Raw genomic sequence first — 19,680 nt, forward strand, 5'->3', positions numbered from 1 at the left:
AACTCAATAGTCCTACTGTTTTTTCAGTTGCAGTCACTGAGTAGAAGTATAGAATATTTTTTATCTACACATTCATGCATTGTTAAACCAAAGAAACTAGAACAGAATTAGAACTGAAGAGAGCTGACGAGCTAAATCAAAACGCAACAAAATCCACGCTTAAATCACTAGATTTATTTATTTTTTTAAAAAGGAGACAATGCATGCAATTGCACATTCTCACCAAAACATATGCACTTATTTCACTTTGCACTTGCTTCTTTTTTTTTTATCCATTTGTGTTTTTTTTAGTTTAGGCCTCAGCACGTCATGATGCAGATGCCCTATTTAATTATCTAGTTTAGAATACATTCCAATTAATTTATGACATGTTCAGTAAATATACGTCATTAGTTAGATTATGTATCGTTTTATATTAATTACTGTATTTTTTTGTTTTTTTTTGGATTAGTTATATTTGCCAAATGTTTTTTTTTATATAACATGGAATCCTGTTTAAGAGATGTCGCTAGCGTTAGTCCTGGCACCAGATGCCAAAGGACACCTTCAGAGGTCCTTCAGGAGTCTGTGTTTGAAGGTTTGGAGCTGTTTTGGTGGAACAAGTGTGGACTGCACATTATTAATTAAGTCATTTTGTGTGGATTGTACTGGTGATGCTGAAATGAATCAGTAAAAGTGGTGGTCCAGCTGGTTCGAATCCCGGTCATGCAGCTTGCCATTGGCTGGGAGAGCACAATTGGCCTTGTTTTCTTTGGGCTGGTAGATGGAGCTCTTTTCATGCGTCACTTCTAAATCAGTTGCTGCGTTTTCCTCCGAGCACGCTGGATACTCTGTATTGCTGCATCTGCAGCAGTTTGAAAAGATAAAGTGTTTAAATTCACGAGTATCGCAGGAGGCATGTGCTAGTCTTCACCCTCGTCTATCAGACTATCAGCGTAGCTAAATTGGGGAGAAAAGTGGGATAAAAAAAAAGATGTTGTCCATCTACGACACCACGCCAAACCTTCAGGGTGTATTGACTGAAGTGCACAAGAATGTAGTGTAGGGCCTGAACTGATGCACAGGGTTTTTGTTGGTGCTGGTAGGGCTGTGCACACAGTGTGTGGAGCTGCAGAGAAATGCCAACTAGCTGCATGTTAGACATTTATCTTACCTGATGTCTGCGCACAGCTGAAAAGCAGTTTGTTATCGTCTGAACAGCAGCAGTGAGCTATAGCTCAGCTCTCTCTGCAGGTGTTAGAGATTTCACCACAGCCCAGCGTTCTCTCGGTTCTGATCCAGTGCGATCCTCAGGGCTGCAGACAGGCAGTGCAGATCTGCACCCAAATCCAACAGATCAGACGGCTTAGGCCCGCAGGGAACGCCGACAGCAAACACACACTTTCACACTCGGGAGTGTTAACCGCCTCTGTCTCAGGGAGGGACAGATGGAACAAAAAGAGCCGTCCCAGGTGATTCACCATTCCAGCCGATTCTACCGCTCTGTCACTCTCTCTCTTACACACACACACACACACACACAGGCCTGTCTGTCTCTTACATATTGTGACATCTGACACTTTCAGGTTCATTGAAGTCATTCAGTGTTAGACTGCTGCGTAGAACAGAACACAAGCAGCCAGACTTTTTACCCATTGTATTACTGAAGAGGTATACTTTTTTCCCCCATAAAGCTCATTATCAGCATCATTATGAATGCAACAAAATTTAACAAAATCAAATATTTGTCCGAAAGCTAAAGGCTGAATACAGACTATGTTTTTTAAGGCTGTCAAATTACCGTGTTCATATTCAATTCATGAATAACAGAAAAAATAACATGTAAAAAGAAAAAAACATGATGATGAATGATCGCCTTCCTTGGTGCCCTCTGACCCAGAGATACAATTCCATATCGATGTTCTGACCTTTATAACTGAAGACCAGATTAACGTATGGTATACTACAAGGCCTACTGTTGAGTTCAACTGTTAACCAACATTGAGCAAATACCTTCATTCCAGTGTTCTGAAGTCAATACCTAAAGACTGGAGTGAACTACAGTCATAATTCACATAAAGGTGCATCTTCACATCAGATCAGAATGCGAAACTCATATATTATATAGATGTATTACACACAGAGTGATCTATTTTAAGCGTTTATCTCATTTATCTTTGATGATTATGGCTTCCAGCCAGTGAAAACCCAAAGATCAGTGCAGCTCTGACCAATCAGAGGAGGTGTTCATGTGGTTTATTGGTGCGTATTTTGATTCATTTTAGTTTGTGCCTGTCTGAAACCAAACCATTCAGAGGGAGAAAACACTCCAAATAAACAAAATCATCAACTGATTCGGACCAGAGAAACCTACTACAGGTGTGAAAACGCCCTCATTCTCATTCTAATATGATTCATACAAGCCCCATTTCACAACGTTTCTGTGCTTTATAATTAAAGCACTGAAAAGAGCAGCAAGACAGTGGAGAACTGGGTCAGGGCAGTGCTGAGATGGGACTGCAGGAGGATGTCATCTGAAACACTATGAGAAAGAAATAAAGGAGAAAGGAAACAATAAAACACAGGCAGTAAAAAGTGTCATTTCATTTAGGGTTTGTGGAACAATCTGAGGTAAATTACATCTATATCAATTCTAATTAGGTCTGTGAGGGAAGTGCACTGATATTACTCTGCCGCTGGGTGGCAGTAGACTCATAATAACTGAGCTCATGTTCTTATAAGCACATGTTCACACAAAAGGATGGAGGATCCCAGAAATCAAAGCTGAGTGAAGAGGAAGATGGGATGAAGAGTCTGAAAAGGGTTGAATTTGGGCAGCATTTGGGCACATTTAGGCTATGTTCACATTACAAGCCACATTACTCAAATATGATTTTTTGCTCAGATCGGATTTGGCTGTCAAAAGTATACATTCACAAATGTAAGTGATTTGTATCTGTGCGTAATGTGAACAAATCAAAATCATTCGTCACCAACAACAAATATCATATTTGAGAGACAACTCGTAGCTTTATAAAGGTGAAATGGATGTGTTAGCAGCTCATACAACAACACCTAACAACACACTGCACTGACACACAAGGACAAATTACTGTTTACAAACATGGTCACTTTACTTGCACTGAGACACTTTATCTTCTACTGCTCTAATTCTATATCATGCTGCTATAGCAAACTTGCACTCTGGACTTCATGTTGCTGCAACCTGTACTCTCTCTATATATTTATTTTCTTTTTTTTTTTTGGGGGGGGGGGGGGAGGGGGGGGTATTTATCTTATCTATTTTGTATATTCTATTTTTTATTGTATTCTTTATTTTATCTATATATCTATTTTAACAACAGCTCTTGGGTGTAAACTGGATCGTGAGATCACAATTTCGTTCCACCTCATGTACCACATGTGATGCGAATGACAATAAAATCTCCTTGAATCCTTGAATCATTTGTGGAGCATCTTTTGCTGGCGTGAAGAGTAAACAGCTGGTCTGAAGTTCATGCTCAGGTCCAGGAGGTAAAAAAAAAAGGCCAGGCGGTTTGCTTTTGCTGTTTTTGTAGCTATAGCTGCACAGCTGCACCAACAGATATGTGGGAACGAGAGAGAAGCACGTAGCGCATGCGTAAAAGCAAAAATGACGCATAAATTCCAAATTGACTGTTCACATTCATGTCACATATACATGGATCGTAAATGTATCCGATTAAGGACCACACATTTGAAAAAAAAAACGCATTTGGCACGTTCACACAGCCATGAAAAAATCAGAAATGAGCCACATTGAGCAAAAAAAAATCAGATTTAAGTCACTTTAGCCTGGTCATGTGAACGTAGCCTTAGTCACTTTCCCTCTGCATGGTGTCTACACTACTCACCATGATTCTAACTATTTTACTTTTTGTTGGTATCTGGGAACAGAAACTCTTTTTTAATTTTAGTTATCATGCCATGAAATAAATAAAAAAAAAACGTGACAAATACATCTTCCTTTCCTTATTGTGCTTCCTTGGCCCACAGGCTAAAAACCACTGCATTAGACAATGAAGCGCTAAACTGGGATTTGACCTTATGACCTCCTCACACATGATGAACTGCAGTTATACCGCAGGGCCCCTGTAATGTGAAAATTAACATACATTTCCATAGAAATTAACACAGAAATATAAATAGTTTCACAGCTTTAAAGTGTAACAACTGTCTAAACACTGACCACTTGTCATAGAATAAAGGGGAATAAAAGTGTTTTATGCTACAAATTCAGCTGCAACTCATTTATTAATGTTTTTGAGGCTCAAAGCGTATTATTGGAGTAACTGAAATGCAGAAAGTTCAGAGAACATTTGACTAAACTTTGGTGGCATGGTGGCTTGGTGGTTAGAAGGTGTGTCTTACAGCATAAGAGTCTTGGGCTCAAGACTCTATCTGGGTCGAATTTTTTTATCTTCTCGCATGGGTTTCCTCCCACAGTCTAAAAACATGGTGATCAGGTAAATTGGATACTCTAAATTGCCCAGAAAAATGAAATACTAAATAAATGAAATGTATGTATGTATAGGTATGTGTATTGTATAGGATTATGTGTATAAATGTATGTATGACTGTGTGCCCAGATATGGATTGACACTCTGTCTTGGGTAAATGCTGTAGTGCCTGATGCAGTCCTCCAGGTGGACGGTGGTTTCAGGTTGAGAGTACGCTGTGCGCTATTGGCTGCTGCTTCTCAATAGTGTGTGTAAAAACGTGTAAATTGTAAAGCATCCTTGGGTTCATTTATCATAAATTAAGCTAAGTTATATTAAAACTGCTCTGTAATCAAAATGTTACTGCATCATTTTACGTTGTCCTTTTTACAGTTTTACAGTTTTTTTACAGTGTAATTTTTTTTACAGTGTAATTTTTTTTACAGTGTATTTTTTTTTTACAGTGTGATAAAGACCAATTAGAAACTTTAACCAAAGCATTTCAGCTACATTCAGAGGTGCCAAAACTGTAACTGAAAGAAAACAGATGGGGTCTGGGTTTAATACTGAAACCTGCATTCAATGCAACACTTAGCTAATTAATTAATTAATCTTCCAGGCCTCTTAATGAGCTTAACAGGAGACAGCATGCAGTTTTTTTAAACAAAGATCTAATTTATTTAACAAATGTGTGCTGCAGTCAAAACAGATCAATACTGATAAATTTTTCTGTAAAAAAATGCTGTAGGACAATCTTATTTACTAACCTGTTAATTTGCCTTTATCTCAATTGTGTACTACAGAATAATAAAACTATGAACTAATATAATATATATTATCTTAATCTTAATAGTGCAATAATAAAGACTACTAAACTAAATAATTAGGGTGACCATATCTTCATTTGGGTAAACCAGGACACCTGGTAGCGGGGGTGGGAGGGGGGAGCGTTGTGTGCGTGCTCTTACTGTGAGACTGCACCGGAAGGGGAGGAGGGAGGGCTCCACGCTGACAGTCACGCTGTCTACTGCTCTCTGGTCCAATGAAGGTAATTTAAAAATCAGGACATTTCCTCACTTTCTAAAAAAAACCCTGGACGCCCAGGACAGGACATGAAATACGGACAGGTCCCGGGAAATACGGACGTTTGGTCACCCTAAAATAATAACATAATTAAAGCTAACTGTTTACATTGGCCTTAACTTTGTATTAACTTAATAATTTAAAAGTAAATAATAAAATAATAAAAATGCAGGGCTGGAGAGTTAAAGTTTGGTTTGGTAGTGTAAGTGTTAAGTGTGGAGAGCTGAAGCACAAGATTTTGGTGTGGAGAGCTAAATGGTGAATGTTGGTGTAAAGGGCTGAAGCACGAATGTTTGGTGTGAAGAGCTGAATGGTAAGTGTTTAGAGTGGAGGGCTGAAGCGCGAGTTTTCGGTGTGAAGAGCTGAATGGTGAATATTGGTGTGAAGAGCTGAATGGTGAATGTTGGTGTAAAGGGCTGAAGCACGAATGTTTGGTGTGAAGAGCTGAATGGTAAGTGTTTAGAGTGGAGGGCTGAAGCGCGAGTTTTCGGTGTGAAGAGCTGAATGGTGAATATTGGTGTGAAGAGCTGAATGGTGAATATTGGTGTGAAGAGCTGGATGGTGAGTGTTTAGAGTGCAGGGCTGAGGCGAGAGTGTTCAGTGTGAAGAGCTGAATGGAGAATATTGGTGTGAAGAGCTGAATGGTGGGTGTTTAGTGTGGAGGGCTGAATGGGTTTAGAGTGGAGGGCTGAAGCGCAAGTGTTTATTGTGGAGAGCTGAATGGTGAGTGTTTAGAGTGGAGGGCTGAATCTGCGAGTGTTTCGTGTAAAGAGCTGAAAGGTAAGTGTTTAGAGTGCAGGGCTGAAGCGCGAGTGTTTGGTGTGGAGAGCTGAATGGTAAGTGTTTGGTGTGGAGAGCTGAATGGTAAGTGTTTGGTGTGGAGAGCTGAATGGTAAGTGTTTGGTGTGGAGAGCTGAATGGTAAGTGTTTGGTGTGAAGAGCTGAATGGTAAGTGTTTAGAGTGGAGGGCTGAAGCGCGAGTGTTGGGTGTGAAGAGCTGAATGGTAAGCGTTTAGTGTGGAGAGGTGAACGGTCAATGTTGATGTGAAGAGCTGAAGCTCTGAGTGTTTGGTGTTGAGAGCTGAATGGTGAGCGTTTAGTGTGGAGGGCTGAAGCGTGAGTGTTTTGTGTGAAGAGCTGAATGGTGAGTGTTTAGAGTGGAGGGCTGAAGCGTGAGTGTTTTGTGTGAAGAGCTGAATGGTGAGTGTTTAGTGTGGAGGGCTGAAGTGCGAGTGTTTGGTGTGGAGAGCTGAATGGTAAGTGTTTGGTGTGGAGAGCTGAATGGTAAGTGTTTGGTGTGAAGAGCTGAATGGTGAATGTTGGTGTGAAGGGCTGAAGCGTGAGTGTTTGGTGTGACGGCTGAGCTGGATTAGGGATTTGTCACACCTGATAAGTGCGATCCTCTGCAGGACAGAGGGCTCTGATCTTACCTGCTTCTTGTGTAGATCATCCAGGCTTGGCGTGCAGCTCTGGCACCAGGCATCTCGCTGAGAAAACACAAAGACACAAATCCTCACGCATCTCCTTCTCTCGCTTCCTGGAACAGAGATCAAACAACACGCATAACTCAGCCGCGAATGATTTAGCTATTCCTGCTTCTTCACACTGTTCTTCAGATCTCTTAAAACAACAGCCGGGCTTTTACTGTCCATTATCATTACTTCATTATCTTTACTTCATTACTAATCATGTAAGCTCCCCGTCTGCCAATTAACACTTAACAATGCACCAACCATGATCACAGATTTTAGTATTTACTTATCAATAAATAATAAAGAAATAAATATTTGTCAAAAAGCAAACATTCAAATGTTTCAACACCTGCAGTCACTTGAGTTTGATACAAAAATATGGTGCCATTCCAAAATAGAGCACTGTTACAGTCCCACAATGCACTGTAATAAGACAAGTACATAAGATAAGACAGAGTACAATATCGAACAGGAATAATCACAGATAAGGTTAAGAAAAAAATCTGACATACTTAACATTTTACTCTCATTAGTTCTCATTAGAACAACAGGTTCATGTTTTTAGTTTACAATGTCATAACACAGTGGACCAATACCAGCAGATGACATCACTGATTGTGGAAACTTTACACTAGACCTGAAGCAGTTTGGACTGTGTGTCTCTCCGCTCTTCCTCCAGACTCTGCTCCCTTGATTTCTAAATAAAATGTAAAATTTACTGATGATCAGTGATGGTTTGGAGAGTCATGTCATCTGCTGGTGTTGATCCACTGTGTTATATCAAGTCAGCATATCACAATGTCAGCGCAGCTTCTACCAGCAGATTTTACAGCACTTCATGCTTCCCTTTGCAGACACCTTGACATCTATGGAGAGGCAGATTTTATTTTCCAGCAGGACTTGGCACACTGCCCACACTGCCAAAAGTACCAATTAATCTTGTGTAAGTCAAGTCAAGTCAAGTCAAGAGGCTTTTATTGTACAGGTACACAGTGTAATGAAATTTCGTTCCTCCGGAACCATGGTGCAACATGGAACAACAAGCAATAGACAACATAAAGTGCAGGAGTGACGACAACAACATAAAACTATAACATTAAGTAGCAATAAATACAAAAGACGAGACAATTTAAGACAATTTAAGAGACAGGACAGTGCAGTACCGATACGGTATAATAAAGTGTATAATGAGGATAAGGTGCAGAGATGTGTAATATACTGTAACATTAAGAACATATATAATCACAGCAGTTACTGAGGTAGAGAGTTTATGGTTATTGAGAGTGGCAGCAAATATTGCTGATAGGAATAAAGACATGTCAGCCTCTGTGTGCTGAATGGGTGAAGCTCAGTCTTTGTGTGTAAGGGGGGTGGGGGGGTACAGTTCAGTTTTTTGTGAGTGTGGTGTGTGGGGAGGGGGGTCAGCTCTTTCTCTGTGCGTTGAGGAGTCTGACTGCCTGGTGGATGAAGCTGTTGCAAAGTCTAGTATTGGAGGCTCGGATGCTCCTGTATCTTCTGCCAGATGGCATCAGAGTGAAGTGTTCGTGTGAGGGATGGGTGGGGTCGTCCACAATGCTGGTGGCTTTGCGGATGCAGCGTGTGGTGTAGATCTCTGTAATATTCAAATTTTCAGATTTTTGTGTTTTCCTTGGCTGTAAGCCATAATCATCAACAATAAAAGAAACAAACGCTTAAAATAGATCACTCTGAGTGTAATACATCTATATAATATATGAGTTTCACATTTCGAACTGAACTACTGAAATAAAGTAACTTTCCAATGCTATTCTCTTTTTTTTTTAGATGCTCCTGTAGTTCCCTACTTAACAGACTTATCCTTCATGTAAATCTAGGCCTGTCAGGATAAGAATTTTTGTAGACGACGTATCGTCCCAGAAATCATTGCGAGACTCAATATTTTTGACAATTTTAAGACTATTAAATGCCACTGACATAATGATAACAGAATAGCATAAAAAATAACTTATACTCTTTTTAAAGACTATAAAATTTAAATTAATCATTTATTATAATTAGTTTGGGAATTATATACATATTTCTTCACCTACTTTAGTCCACACTGTGTGTATGGAGTCACAGTTATTGAAGCATGACTGGCTAAAATACTGTTTAGTGTTGTATATGTGAGCAAGCATACAAATAAACACAATAGACAATATCACGATTATCAAAAATAATTGAGATCACGTTCATTTATTGTACGATAAGTCGATATTGCAATTGTTACATTACATTACATTTGACAGACGCTTTTGTCCAAAGCGACTTACAATAGCGAAGCACAAAAGTAATAGAAGGTAAAGGTAAAAAGCATCTTTAGATCGGGCTTAAAGGAGGTCAAAGGGAAATCATGCAATAGAGGAGTAGAGAAGGGGAAGGAAAGAAGGAAATGAGGTTAGAAGTAGATCGTATGTTAGGGGTGTTAGGAGAGTAAGTGCTCTTTGAAGAGCTCTGTCTTCAGGAGTTTATTAAAGATAGTGAGAGATTCTCCTGATCTGGTAGTGGAAGGAAGTTTGTTTCACCATTGGGGAACTCTGTATGAGAACAGTCTGGATTGCTTTGTGTGAATGTTTGTTTGGCAAAGCGAGGCGACGTTCATTGGAGGAGCGCAGCGGCCGGGAGGTAGCGTAAGCCTTCAGGAGTGATCAGTGCAGGTAGGAAGGAGCCTGTTCTGGTCATCACCTTGTAGGCGATTGTAAGGGCTTTGAATCGACTTACAGGCCTATCTAAATCATATAAAAGTGATAGAATTTTATTTTTTTTAATACCATCTACTTACAGGCATACAGTATTAGCGATAAATTTCACAGCCATAGAAATGTATTTCAATTTATTCCAATTACTACTATTATGATGCTTTTCTTACACTTTAAAATGCTAATTAAACAGGTACTCTTTTACTTTTTTTCATGCAACACAACCTGCTGTTGCACTGCACAGTAATAAGCTCACACATTAGTCAAAGAACTGTTTTTGCTTAGAGTGCATTTCTAGACTTAACCCGGTCTAGACACTGCTTAAGCCCAGTCCTGACCTGCACTAAACTGGATTTTTAAGGGGCATCACCGAACACAGTGATCTGCTTTGACAATGCCCTTAATCTGTGTCCCAAACGACACCAGCGCACACTCCTCCTCCCTCAGGTTAGAGTCAGACTTGGATAAGAAGAGACTTTCTGAAAGCCACGTGGCTGTCTGGACGGCTCTGGCACGGTACGCTGAGACGAACGTGTTCGTTTCCCAGACTCTCTGCAGAGCACCACCTCTCCTGCACAAGGTGCCCCCCTCCCCGCCGGCTGAGAGTGTTTGATGTAGCAGAGGATGGCAGGGAGATGGGTGGGGGTGGGGAAGTGGGGAAGTGGGGGAGCAGTTTCTGAGAGTTAATGCTGCACATATGGCCAGGCTGGCAGGCCTGCAGTGGGGTTTGGCTGTTTTTAAAAGAGATCAGATGGAAGGGAGGGGTCAATGGGGTGGTAGGTGTTTCTATGCAGTACCCCATTACTTTTTTTTCTTATAAAAGCTGCCAATGGAGGAGGTGCGCACACTTTCGTGAAAGCGCACAAGTGCTGGCTTAACGACCACAAGCGTTCCCGGATGAAACAGCTTTTCCAAAAAGAGTAGATTACGAGAACCTGAGTTGTTATGGTTAGAGAGGAGAATGGAAAGTCAAACATTTCCGTGCAATCGTTTGGCCACTCGGCTTATCACCTTTTTATTCTTTTCCGTTTTAAAATCACTTAAAAAAACATTGCGGTGCGCACAATCCACTGTTGTGCTCTGTCTCTAAGGCAAACACCCGAAAGCTGGTGTACACGTACACACATGTTGAAAGGGCCTTCTGACCTATCTTATCTGAAACACACACTGCGTGCACCTCCATTATTTGTAAAGGACAGGGCTGTGTTCTGGAGGTCACCGTATACATGTGCATTACGTCATGGGTCCGACTCGGCTGTAGGACCGAACGGGAGAGGATCAGGAAATCCACATGTTTAAGCAGCTGGCTGCGCATGCTGTTTCTGCAGAGATTATTATAGAACTTGGATAACGTGTTATTGTAGCACAGTGTTCCATATCACAGCCATATCCAGCTCAACCTTCCACATCCTCCACTCTCAGGTGACACGGTGGACAAAAATAGTATGACTGGATTTGTTCTGCGAGGGAAAAGATATTTAATGTAGAGTACTGCAAATTTTTTTTAAATATAATAATGTAAATGAAAAGAGTGGTACGTTCATATGCAATTCACAATTGGTTTGTTTATTTATTTATTTACAAAGGTGACAAAAGTATTCACATTACTCAGGTACACATATAGATCATAATTTAAAAAATTAAACATTTTTTACTTAGAAGTAAAAAAAAACAAGAAGTCAACCACCTAGCTTACCTCCTTTAATACTAGCTAAATTCATTACAAGCAGACAACTTGTTTTATCACTTGAATTACACCAAATATACATAAAAAAGGAAAATTAATTACTTTTTTTACTCCCTGTGAATCAAAAGGAAACTCAATGTACTGCAGATTCATGGTACATACAGCGAGTAGAAATACTTACACACTGAATGCTTTTCTTGAAGAGAAACACGTTAATTTTACTTTCGAAAATGAACCAAACGGCAGTGAAGATGTCACTGTAGCGTGATAAGGGTAAGTGTGGTGTATATGGAGTGTGTTACACCGAATTTCTTTGACTGTCGAGTTGTGTGGCCGCAAAGGGCACTATTTCTCAGTATCTGGACAGAGTGACCTTGGCAAAGGGGTCACCAATTCTGATAGCTGCTGTCAAAATATGTGACTGCTCTGTATTTTTCATGCACAAAATAAAACACATTATTCTGACTGTGTGTGTGTCTGTGTGTGTGTCTGTGTATGAATCTGGCGTTATGCTTCCCTCATTCAAAAAGGTTTGCGATTTTCTGGCATACACGTTCTCTGACATTCCTAATATGTTGTTTCCATACGTAGAAAATTTGTAATGAAACATTTATGCACAAGTATATATGTGTAATTAATAGATAGCAGAGTAAATACATGCATTTATCATGGTTTAGCGTGCTGAAGGTAGCAGAACAACATACGAAAGCGTGTTGGCGTAGCTCTGCAGTAAAGCGTAACACGCTAGTCGTTCAAAAAAAAATTACATGGTTAGTTGCAGCCTTAGTATGAAGTGTGTATTGCAAAACACTAACAGTGAATTATGTGATTAATAAACAAACAAATATATAAAAACAATAAAAATGTAAATAAAATGACATATCGTCAAAAATACAACAATTCCAAACCAAGTCAACTAACCTACCTACTTAGTTTATTATAATTAGAAAAATCGTTTTACCACTTGATACATAAACAATAAAGTAAGTGAGTTCTCGTTAGCTTAAAGGCTAACAATAGTGTGCGTGGAGTCAAATGTCGGGTAGCTAATCTAACCAATTGAGACTCTTGCAAACGATTTTTAAGTGATTTCACTGTCGCAGACAAATTTCCAGTGTCGGGAGTCAAGCTGCGGTCACGTGATCTCGATGGTTTAGTGTAAGGTGTTTAGAACTGAAGGTTTGAGACTTGGCTCACACAAATAGTGACGTGAACAATGCCAACAACCAATAGGAGAGCTACGGGAAGACTCGAAAAGACCCAGAAAATACTATAGACTACAGTCTGATACCCTCTCACACCTAAAGACGAGTCACAGGGTTTTTACTCACAGACATTTTAGTCACAGGCTAAGATTTTGCAAAGACTGGGGATCTTGCAGGGTCACTGTTTGCACGACTGGAACTATATTCTTTCTGAGATTATTTACCATCATGCTTCTGATGGAGTTTAACAGGAAGAGAAGCTGTTTAACAGTGAAGCAGAAACAGAAGCACCTTTCGGCCACAACTGCCTTTGTGTCTGCGGTTATTTGTTCAGTTAAAAGAGACAAAAATAAAAAGAAAAGACACAGCAGAATGTTGGCACGATCCTGCACTTTCCTTGCGGCTTCCCGTAGCTCTCCTATTGGTTGTTGTTCACGTCACTATTTGCGTGAGCCATGTCTCAAGACTTACGATAATATTAAACACGGTCAATTTTATCTGAACGCCACAACGAAAAAAAGACTTTTAATCCTAACCACTTTACACTGAACGATTGAGATGATGTGACTGCAACTCTAGCGAGACTCTGATCAAGACTTAAGAATCATGATTTTATCCCGACAATGGAAATTTGTCTGTGACACACTGTGAAATCTCTTGAAAATCATTCGGTGTAAGATCAGCATAAGCCTGTGACTAATCCAGACAAACCAAGTCTCCCTGAAGCTGCGGATTCTCCCGCATTTCGGTAGTGGCTCCCTGATGCCCGCGAGTCACATATAATCTCCCGGAATTCAGAACCAGAGACAGACTTTTTTTCTCTAATCGCGTGTGGGAAGGAGAGAGAGAGAGAAAACAGAGAGGGTTCTGATTGGCCTGTTCTCTGCAAAGAGTCTGTGAGACAGCCAATCAGTTTTTAGTGTGGGCGGGCAGTGTTTTTCACCCCTCCCGGACGGGATTTGTTCAGTGAGTGAGAGAAAGCAGATCATGGGGGAGGCAATATTAATAATTATTGTAATATGATATGAAATGTTTTTGATGTTGTGCAATTTTTTGTGCTATTGTAACTGTCAATTTTTGTCAAATAAAGGCTTTTTTTCCAAAAAAAAAAAAGGAAAGCAGGGCCTTCCAAAAAGAAAAAAGATAAAACTCATGTCACTTCTGAAAACTCTAAATTTAATTTAAAAAAAGTAATTAATTCATATAAAAGTAAAATTTCGTTATCCTTTGGTGTGTGTACAATTTTTTTTTGTTCATCATTCAGAGGCAAGCCTCCTCTCTACAGCCTTTTTTCCCATTTTTATCTGCTTATTTGTTAATTCAGTGAAAAATAATCGACTAATCAAAAAATAATCTGAAAATTAATTGATTATTTAAAAATAATTACCTAGTTAATTGCTGGATTATTATGAAGTGTGTATTGCAAAACACTAAAAAAGGAATGATGTGATTAATAAATAAACAAACAACTATATAAAAACAATACAAATGTGAATAAAATGACATATCGTTGGAAATACAATAAGTTCAAACCAAGTCAAAACCAAGCCTAACCTACCTACCTAGTTAGTTCGTTACCTCTGGAATTACACCAAATATATATGAAAAAGCTGTCATATCTGGAACAAAAGGGAAATAAATCACTTTTTTAGCACCATAAATGTGGTGGGCTGGCTCTAACTGGAGGCAGTTCTCTTCAGAGCATGGCTGTCTGCCTGTGAATCAATGGGAAACTCAGTGTACTGCAGATTCATGGTAGCTAGTAATACTCACACACTGTTTTAAGCTTATAGGCTAAAATAGCAGCTAAAAAACAAAAAAATCTCTTCTCAACAGGCGCTGTTAGCTTATTTTCTGTCAGAGTGCTTTTCATAAAGAGAGACACGCTAATTTCATCCCCGAAAATCCACCAAACGCTGGTGTAGATGTCCCTGTAGCGTGTTACACTCAGAATAGCTTGGCTCACCGACCCGCCGCCCCTCAGTCAGAGGCGAGCTCCTCTCCACAGCAGCGCCATGCAGGAGCTGCTCCGCCGCTTTACACACATTCAACAAATCACTCCAAACAAATGTGTCCAAGGGAATAATGCACCGGTACGGGTCACCACCGAAGAGCTGGCTCGGTCTCCGCTTACGACTCGGTGAGTGCGATTCATATATTCCTTTATAGGACCTATTTTGAGTAACTTTTCGAGGTGGTGATTCTAGCTAGCTCCAGAAAGTAAAAATCCACTCCGGGATTTGTGTACAACTACATTCGCTGCTCACCTACTGTCCAGCCGCCCGTGCAGTTAAAACAAAATCCCGGAGCGGTTTTTTACTTTCTTGGAGCTAGAATGTGGATTTGTTTTTCTTTTTTGGTGGACTTTAGTCACTTATTATAAACAAAATTTATAAACAAAAATAGTATTTTTTTTTAAAGCTGTGTTTCAAACTAGACATCTGTGGGAAATTAGTTAGGATGTTTTGAATAGGTGGAGTAGGAGTGTCAAGGTACAAAATATACATATAAGTTATAACGCTAAGTATATGGACTAGTTAACATTAGAAAACATTAGCCATTTTTTATTTGAGGTCTTTGTTTGTTTTCTTTAAACCATTGTCTACCTTTTATAGGAGAAATAAATATATGTAAAATTTTAATATATGTTTTATATGTGTTAATTAGATTTATTTTAGCTATAATTGGAAATGTGCAAAACTAAATTGTCTAAATAATTTGCTTTACCCCTTATGGAAAATTAAATATATGTAAACAAAAATAATTCATGGGTACATTTGATACAAAACCATTTTTTTTTACTTTATAAGAGAAGTAAATATATGTAAAATTTAATATATGTTAATATATGTAATATATTTAATATATGTAAAATATAAAAAATGTATAGCTATTATTGGAAATATTTAGCTATCATCATATTTCACATGTACAGAAATACATGCTTATATATATTTTTTTCTTTTCGGTATGGGACTGCAAGTTTTATATATTCATATATTTTATTTTTTAAACACGTAAAAGACCACATCATGTCCAACTACTGTAAGACAGTAAAGTAGAACCTGTTTACAAAATCAACAGGTAAAAAAAACGGCACCTCCACAAGTGTCTTTCTTACACATGCTCTCTTCTCATTTTCCAAACTAAGAATTCAATCAGTTACACTCTCTGGGATTTGCTCTCTCAGATTGTCGTGTTCAACCCATTAGTGGGTTTGTTTTATTTGGCTTCTCTTCTGCAGTGATTTTAAACTGGGATTAATCCTTTTAAACTCAGTGTGTCAAGCCAGGCTATGGGAATTCTCGGGACGGCAGGTGTAACATGAGCCTCAACTGTAATCGAGACTCTTGGAGTGTTCTGGTTCCATAAAGGCATTTACAGTGAGCGTTGAATAGCAGGATAAGAGAAAATGGCCAAAGGCCACTGCAGTTGTTTGTGTTTACAGGACTATTGACGTATCGTATCTGCCAGCGTGACGTCTGAGTTCTCATCTTAATCTTTTGTGTGGTCAGTTCACTGCATGTGAGCATGGACAGTGCAACGTCTCTCGAAGGGGAAGCCACAGTGGAGCTGTGATCAGAATGGTTCACTTCTTAACTCCATCACTATTCATTATGTAGCGTTTGCTATATATTGAACTGATTAGGGAACGGGCAAACAACAAATTACTATATTTTACAGAATTTCTCCTTTTTTTTTAAACAGTCCTTTCATTCTAAGCAATTTCATAGCCAGGTTTGGCTTGCTCCCTAATAATTTAATGACAAATATGAGTTTTTGCTTTTTGTGCTTTTGTTGAAATATCATTTTACTAAATGGACTTGTGCCAAAGGCCACTGAAGTTGTTTGTGTTTACAGGACTATTGACGTATCGTATCTGCCAGCGTGACGTCCAAGTTCTTATCTTAATCTTTCGTGTGGTCAGTTTACTACATGTAAGCATGGACAGTGCAATGTCTCTCGAAAGGGAAGCCACAGTGGAGCTGTGATCCGAATGGTTCACTTCTTAACTCCTTTACTATTCAATATGTAGCATTTGCTATATAGTAAACTGATTAGGGAATGGGCAAATAAAAAAACGTGTCTTTTACGGACTATAAGGAGCACCGTACTACAAGGGGCACTGTCAATAAACTTCTGTTTTCTTGTCTATAAGGCTAGTAGCAGCAGTAGCTGCAAATAGCAGCAGCGCTAGCCAGGGCGTTATCAGCTATTAGATTGTCCCACATAGCTTGTTTTAGCACGGTAAATGCAGGCTAGAGTTCTGAAAAAGAGCTAGCACTGCGGTTAGCGGCTAATGCTAAAACAGCTCCAGCTGTACGGAATAGCTTTACTGCGCCTTAAAAAGTAGTTTCTTCCAGCTCAGAAACATTGCAAAACTGAAGCCTTTTCTCAGTTTTTCTGACCTTGAGAAAGTTATCCATGTGTTTATCTCTTCACAAATAGACTACTGTAATTCTTTATACACTGGAATTAACCTGTCTCTTCTGCATCGCTTACAGTTAGTTCAGAATGCTGCATGCAGATTATAGACAAAAAACAAGAAGAGAGAACATATAACACCAGTTCTCGCCTCAATACATTGGCTACCAGTCCAATACAGAATAAAGTTTAAAGTGCTTTTAGTTTATTTTAAAGCATTAAATAGTCTGGCACCTTCTTATAAAGCAGATTTGCTCACCTCCACAGTCTCAAAGTGCTCTCTGAGATCATCACAGAATTTGTTGTTAATTCCTAGGGTTCTTTTGAAACGCCAAGGTGATCGTGCATTTTTGGAGTATGCTCCAAGACTTTGGAATAGTCTGCCGCTTCATAGCCAAGCTACCTCTGTCTCTGTTTTTAAATCAGGTCTAAAAAAATCACTGATTTTGTGGTTGATTTTTCCAAGATGTCTTGTGTTGCATTGTAGTTTATCTGTATTTGAGCATTTATTTATTTATCTTATCTGTGTTTTCTGTCTGGCTTCTTATTTTAATGTTATTTAAGTGATTTCTTTTACCTATGTTTTGGTTGTATGTATTCATGTGTAGTCATTAGACTTTTTATGTACAGCACTTTGCATTGGTCATTTTAATCAAATGTAAGTATATATTTTTTTTTACTTTTTTGTGCTGCTCAGCAGGAGCTTTGGGATTTGTTTCAGAGGCCTGTTCTATCAGGAGGAAACATGAGGCCTGCTGTACCTAAAGTTAAACAGCTGCAGTGGGAGATTACACCCAGTCAGATGTACCCAATAAACTGGAAAAAAGCATGTTATTACTGGTGCAGACCTGTCAGCTGTTACAGGTGTGGACACTACCACAAGCATACTGGGCGTTAGCTCCGGGGTGTTGTCGAGTTATTTGTTTATACATGAATGACCAAACCTGTTTTTCCAATATCTTTCACTGACCACTGGCCAGCATTATTTGTTTGTTTATTATTTGGTTTAAATACAGTGACTGGATATTATTTTATTTTTGTCTGTCACTGAGCATGTATCTATAGAGATATTTAGATTATAAATTAAAGACTCCTTTATTATTTCACTGATACAATGAGTACAAGGGCATAAAGGACAATAACAGATTTTGTATTGTTATTTATTATACCACTGTTAGTTACGACCTTGCCATATATCACGATATGGATTTTTTTATATCACGATAACAATATATATCATGATATACAATGTACGTCAAATAACGTAAAGCAGTGTCATGTCACAAAACCACATTATGAAGCTTTTTTTTGCTAAAATTACTTTATCACTTATATAAATCGAGTTTATGCAAAGTGACCACGCCAATACATTTCATCGTAGCCTACTTACTATATTTGCATGAATAATTGATTAAATTACTCAAACGATAGACACTTTTCTATCGTCCTTGCGATATTTATCTTCATATCGCACAGCACTACCTGAGAGGCGTTCTATGAGTGCCGTTATCAACCGATAATAACCAAAGCTCTACATGTATTATTCCATGACATATATGTAACCTAGCAACGATGCAGCGCTTACAAGCCAAACAGCGCAGCTACAAACAGAGCAGCAATGGAACTGTTTTAACTCGCAGAGTTTTTATTACCAAACAGTTTGTATTTTCTCGTCCTCTTTAACTCAAAATCTTTCAATAAACAGATATAGTGGACCTGTGGTACAATCCAATAATACACTCGAGGTTCGTGGTATATTGTGTAATATTGGCACTGCTGTGCTGATCTACCGTGTTTGACTGTCACTGAGCATGTGACTATAAAGACAGATATTTGGGTCATATATTGTCCCAGCTATAATTGTGATCAATAAAAAATTGTCCTTTAAAGACTCACTTATTATTTCTCTGATATAATGACTATAAGAGCATATATAAGGGCAATAGGCAATTTGCATAATACTGTTGCATGATTTTTGGCTTGTGGAGAACTTCTATAGTATTGAGCTTTTAGTAGTGGTTATTGTTTATCAGCAGATTTCCTCAAGAGTGTTTCTTGCCAATTTTCTTAATGTTACTAAAGCTTGTGGAATTTATTAAGCAGAGGCACTAGTAGAGTCTTGTTTACCTGAGCTTGAATGGAATTTGGCACAGGATACTTGGTGTTAGCCGTTAGCTGACTGTCACTTGGCCAATGATCTTGTCATCAAACTTCCAAGTCTGAACTGTTAGTGAATACAGCTGAAAATAAACTAAAAAAAGCCTGAGTAATGTGTGAGTATTAGAGTGTAATGATCTGTAAACACTAGGGCTGGCCCGAATAGCGTTTTTTGAGCTCCGGATATTCGGCACTGATTCGAAGCGAATATTCGAATATTCGTTTTTTAAAAAAGAGGTAAAAAAAAAAAAAAAAAAAAAAAAAGCAAATCACGGCCCCTTTAATCCACTGGAAAATGTTCAATTTGCTCTGACCGACGAGACATATTCACCCCGGATTTTTGGTGTTTTTATCCCGGATTTTTGTGTTTTCACCCCATATTTTTTCTGTGTTTTTATCCCGGAATTTCTGCTGCCCTACACCGCGGCTTATCCGCTGCGTAAGCAGGCTAGGAGGCTGCTGCTGCACGGTTTCTCC

General features: G+C 38.8%; 1 protein-coding gene across 1 annotated transcript in view; it reads left to right on the plus strand.

Moving 5' to 3' along the window:
- Window positions 1–14,381: 14,381 nt before the first annotated feature.
- The window catches only part of plekhg5a (pleckstrin homology domain containing, family G (with RhoGef domain) member 5a), a 109,743-nt gene continuing 104,444 nt past the window's right edge, over window positions 14,382–19,680 (plus strand). Inside the window, exon 1 of the mRNA XM_049471570.1 lies at window positions 14,382–14,761. Within this exon, the coding sequence (XP_049327527.1) occupies window positions 14,707–14,761 (55 nt within the window). The 5' untranslated portion in view covers window positions 14,382–14,706. The remainder of the gene's footprint in view (window positions 14,762–19,680) is intronic.

This window comes from Astyanax mexicanus, chromosome 24 (assembly GCF_023375975.1).
Source record: "Astyanax mexicanus isolate ESR-SI-001 chromosome 24, AstMex3_surface, whole genome shotgun sequence".
Lineage (NCBI taxonomy): Eukaryota > Metazoa > Chordata > Actinopteri > Characiformes > Acestrorhamphidae > Astyanax > Astyanax mexicanus.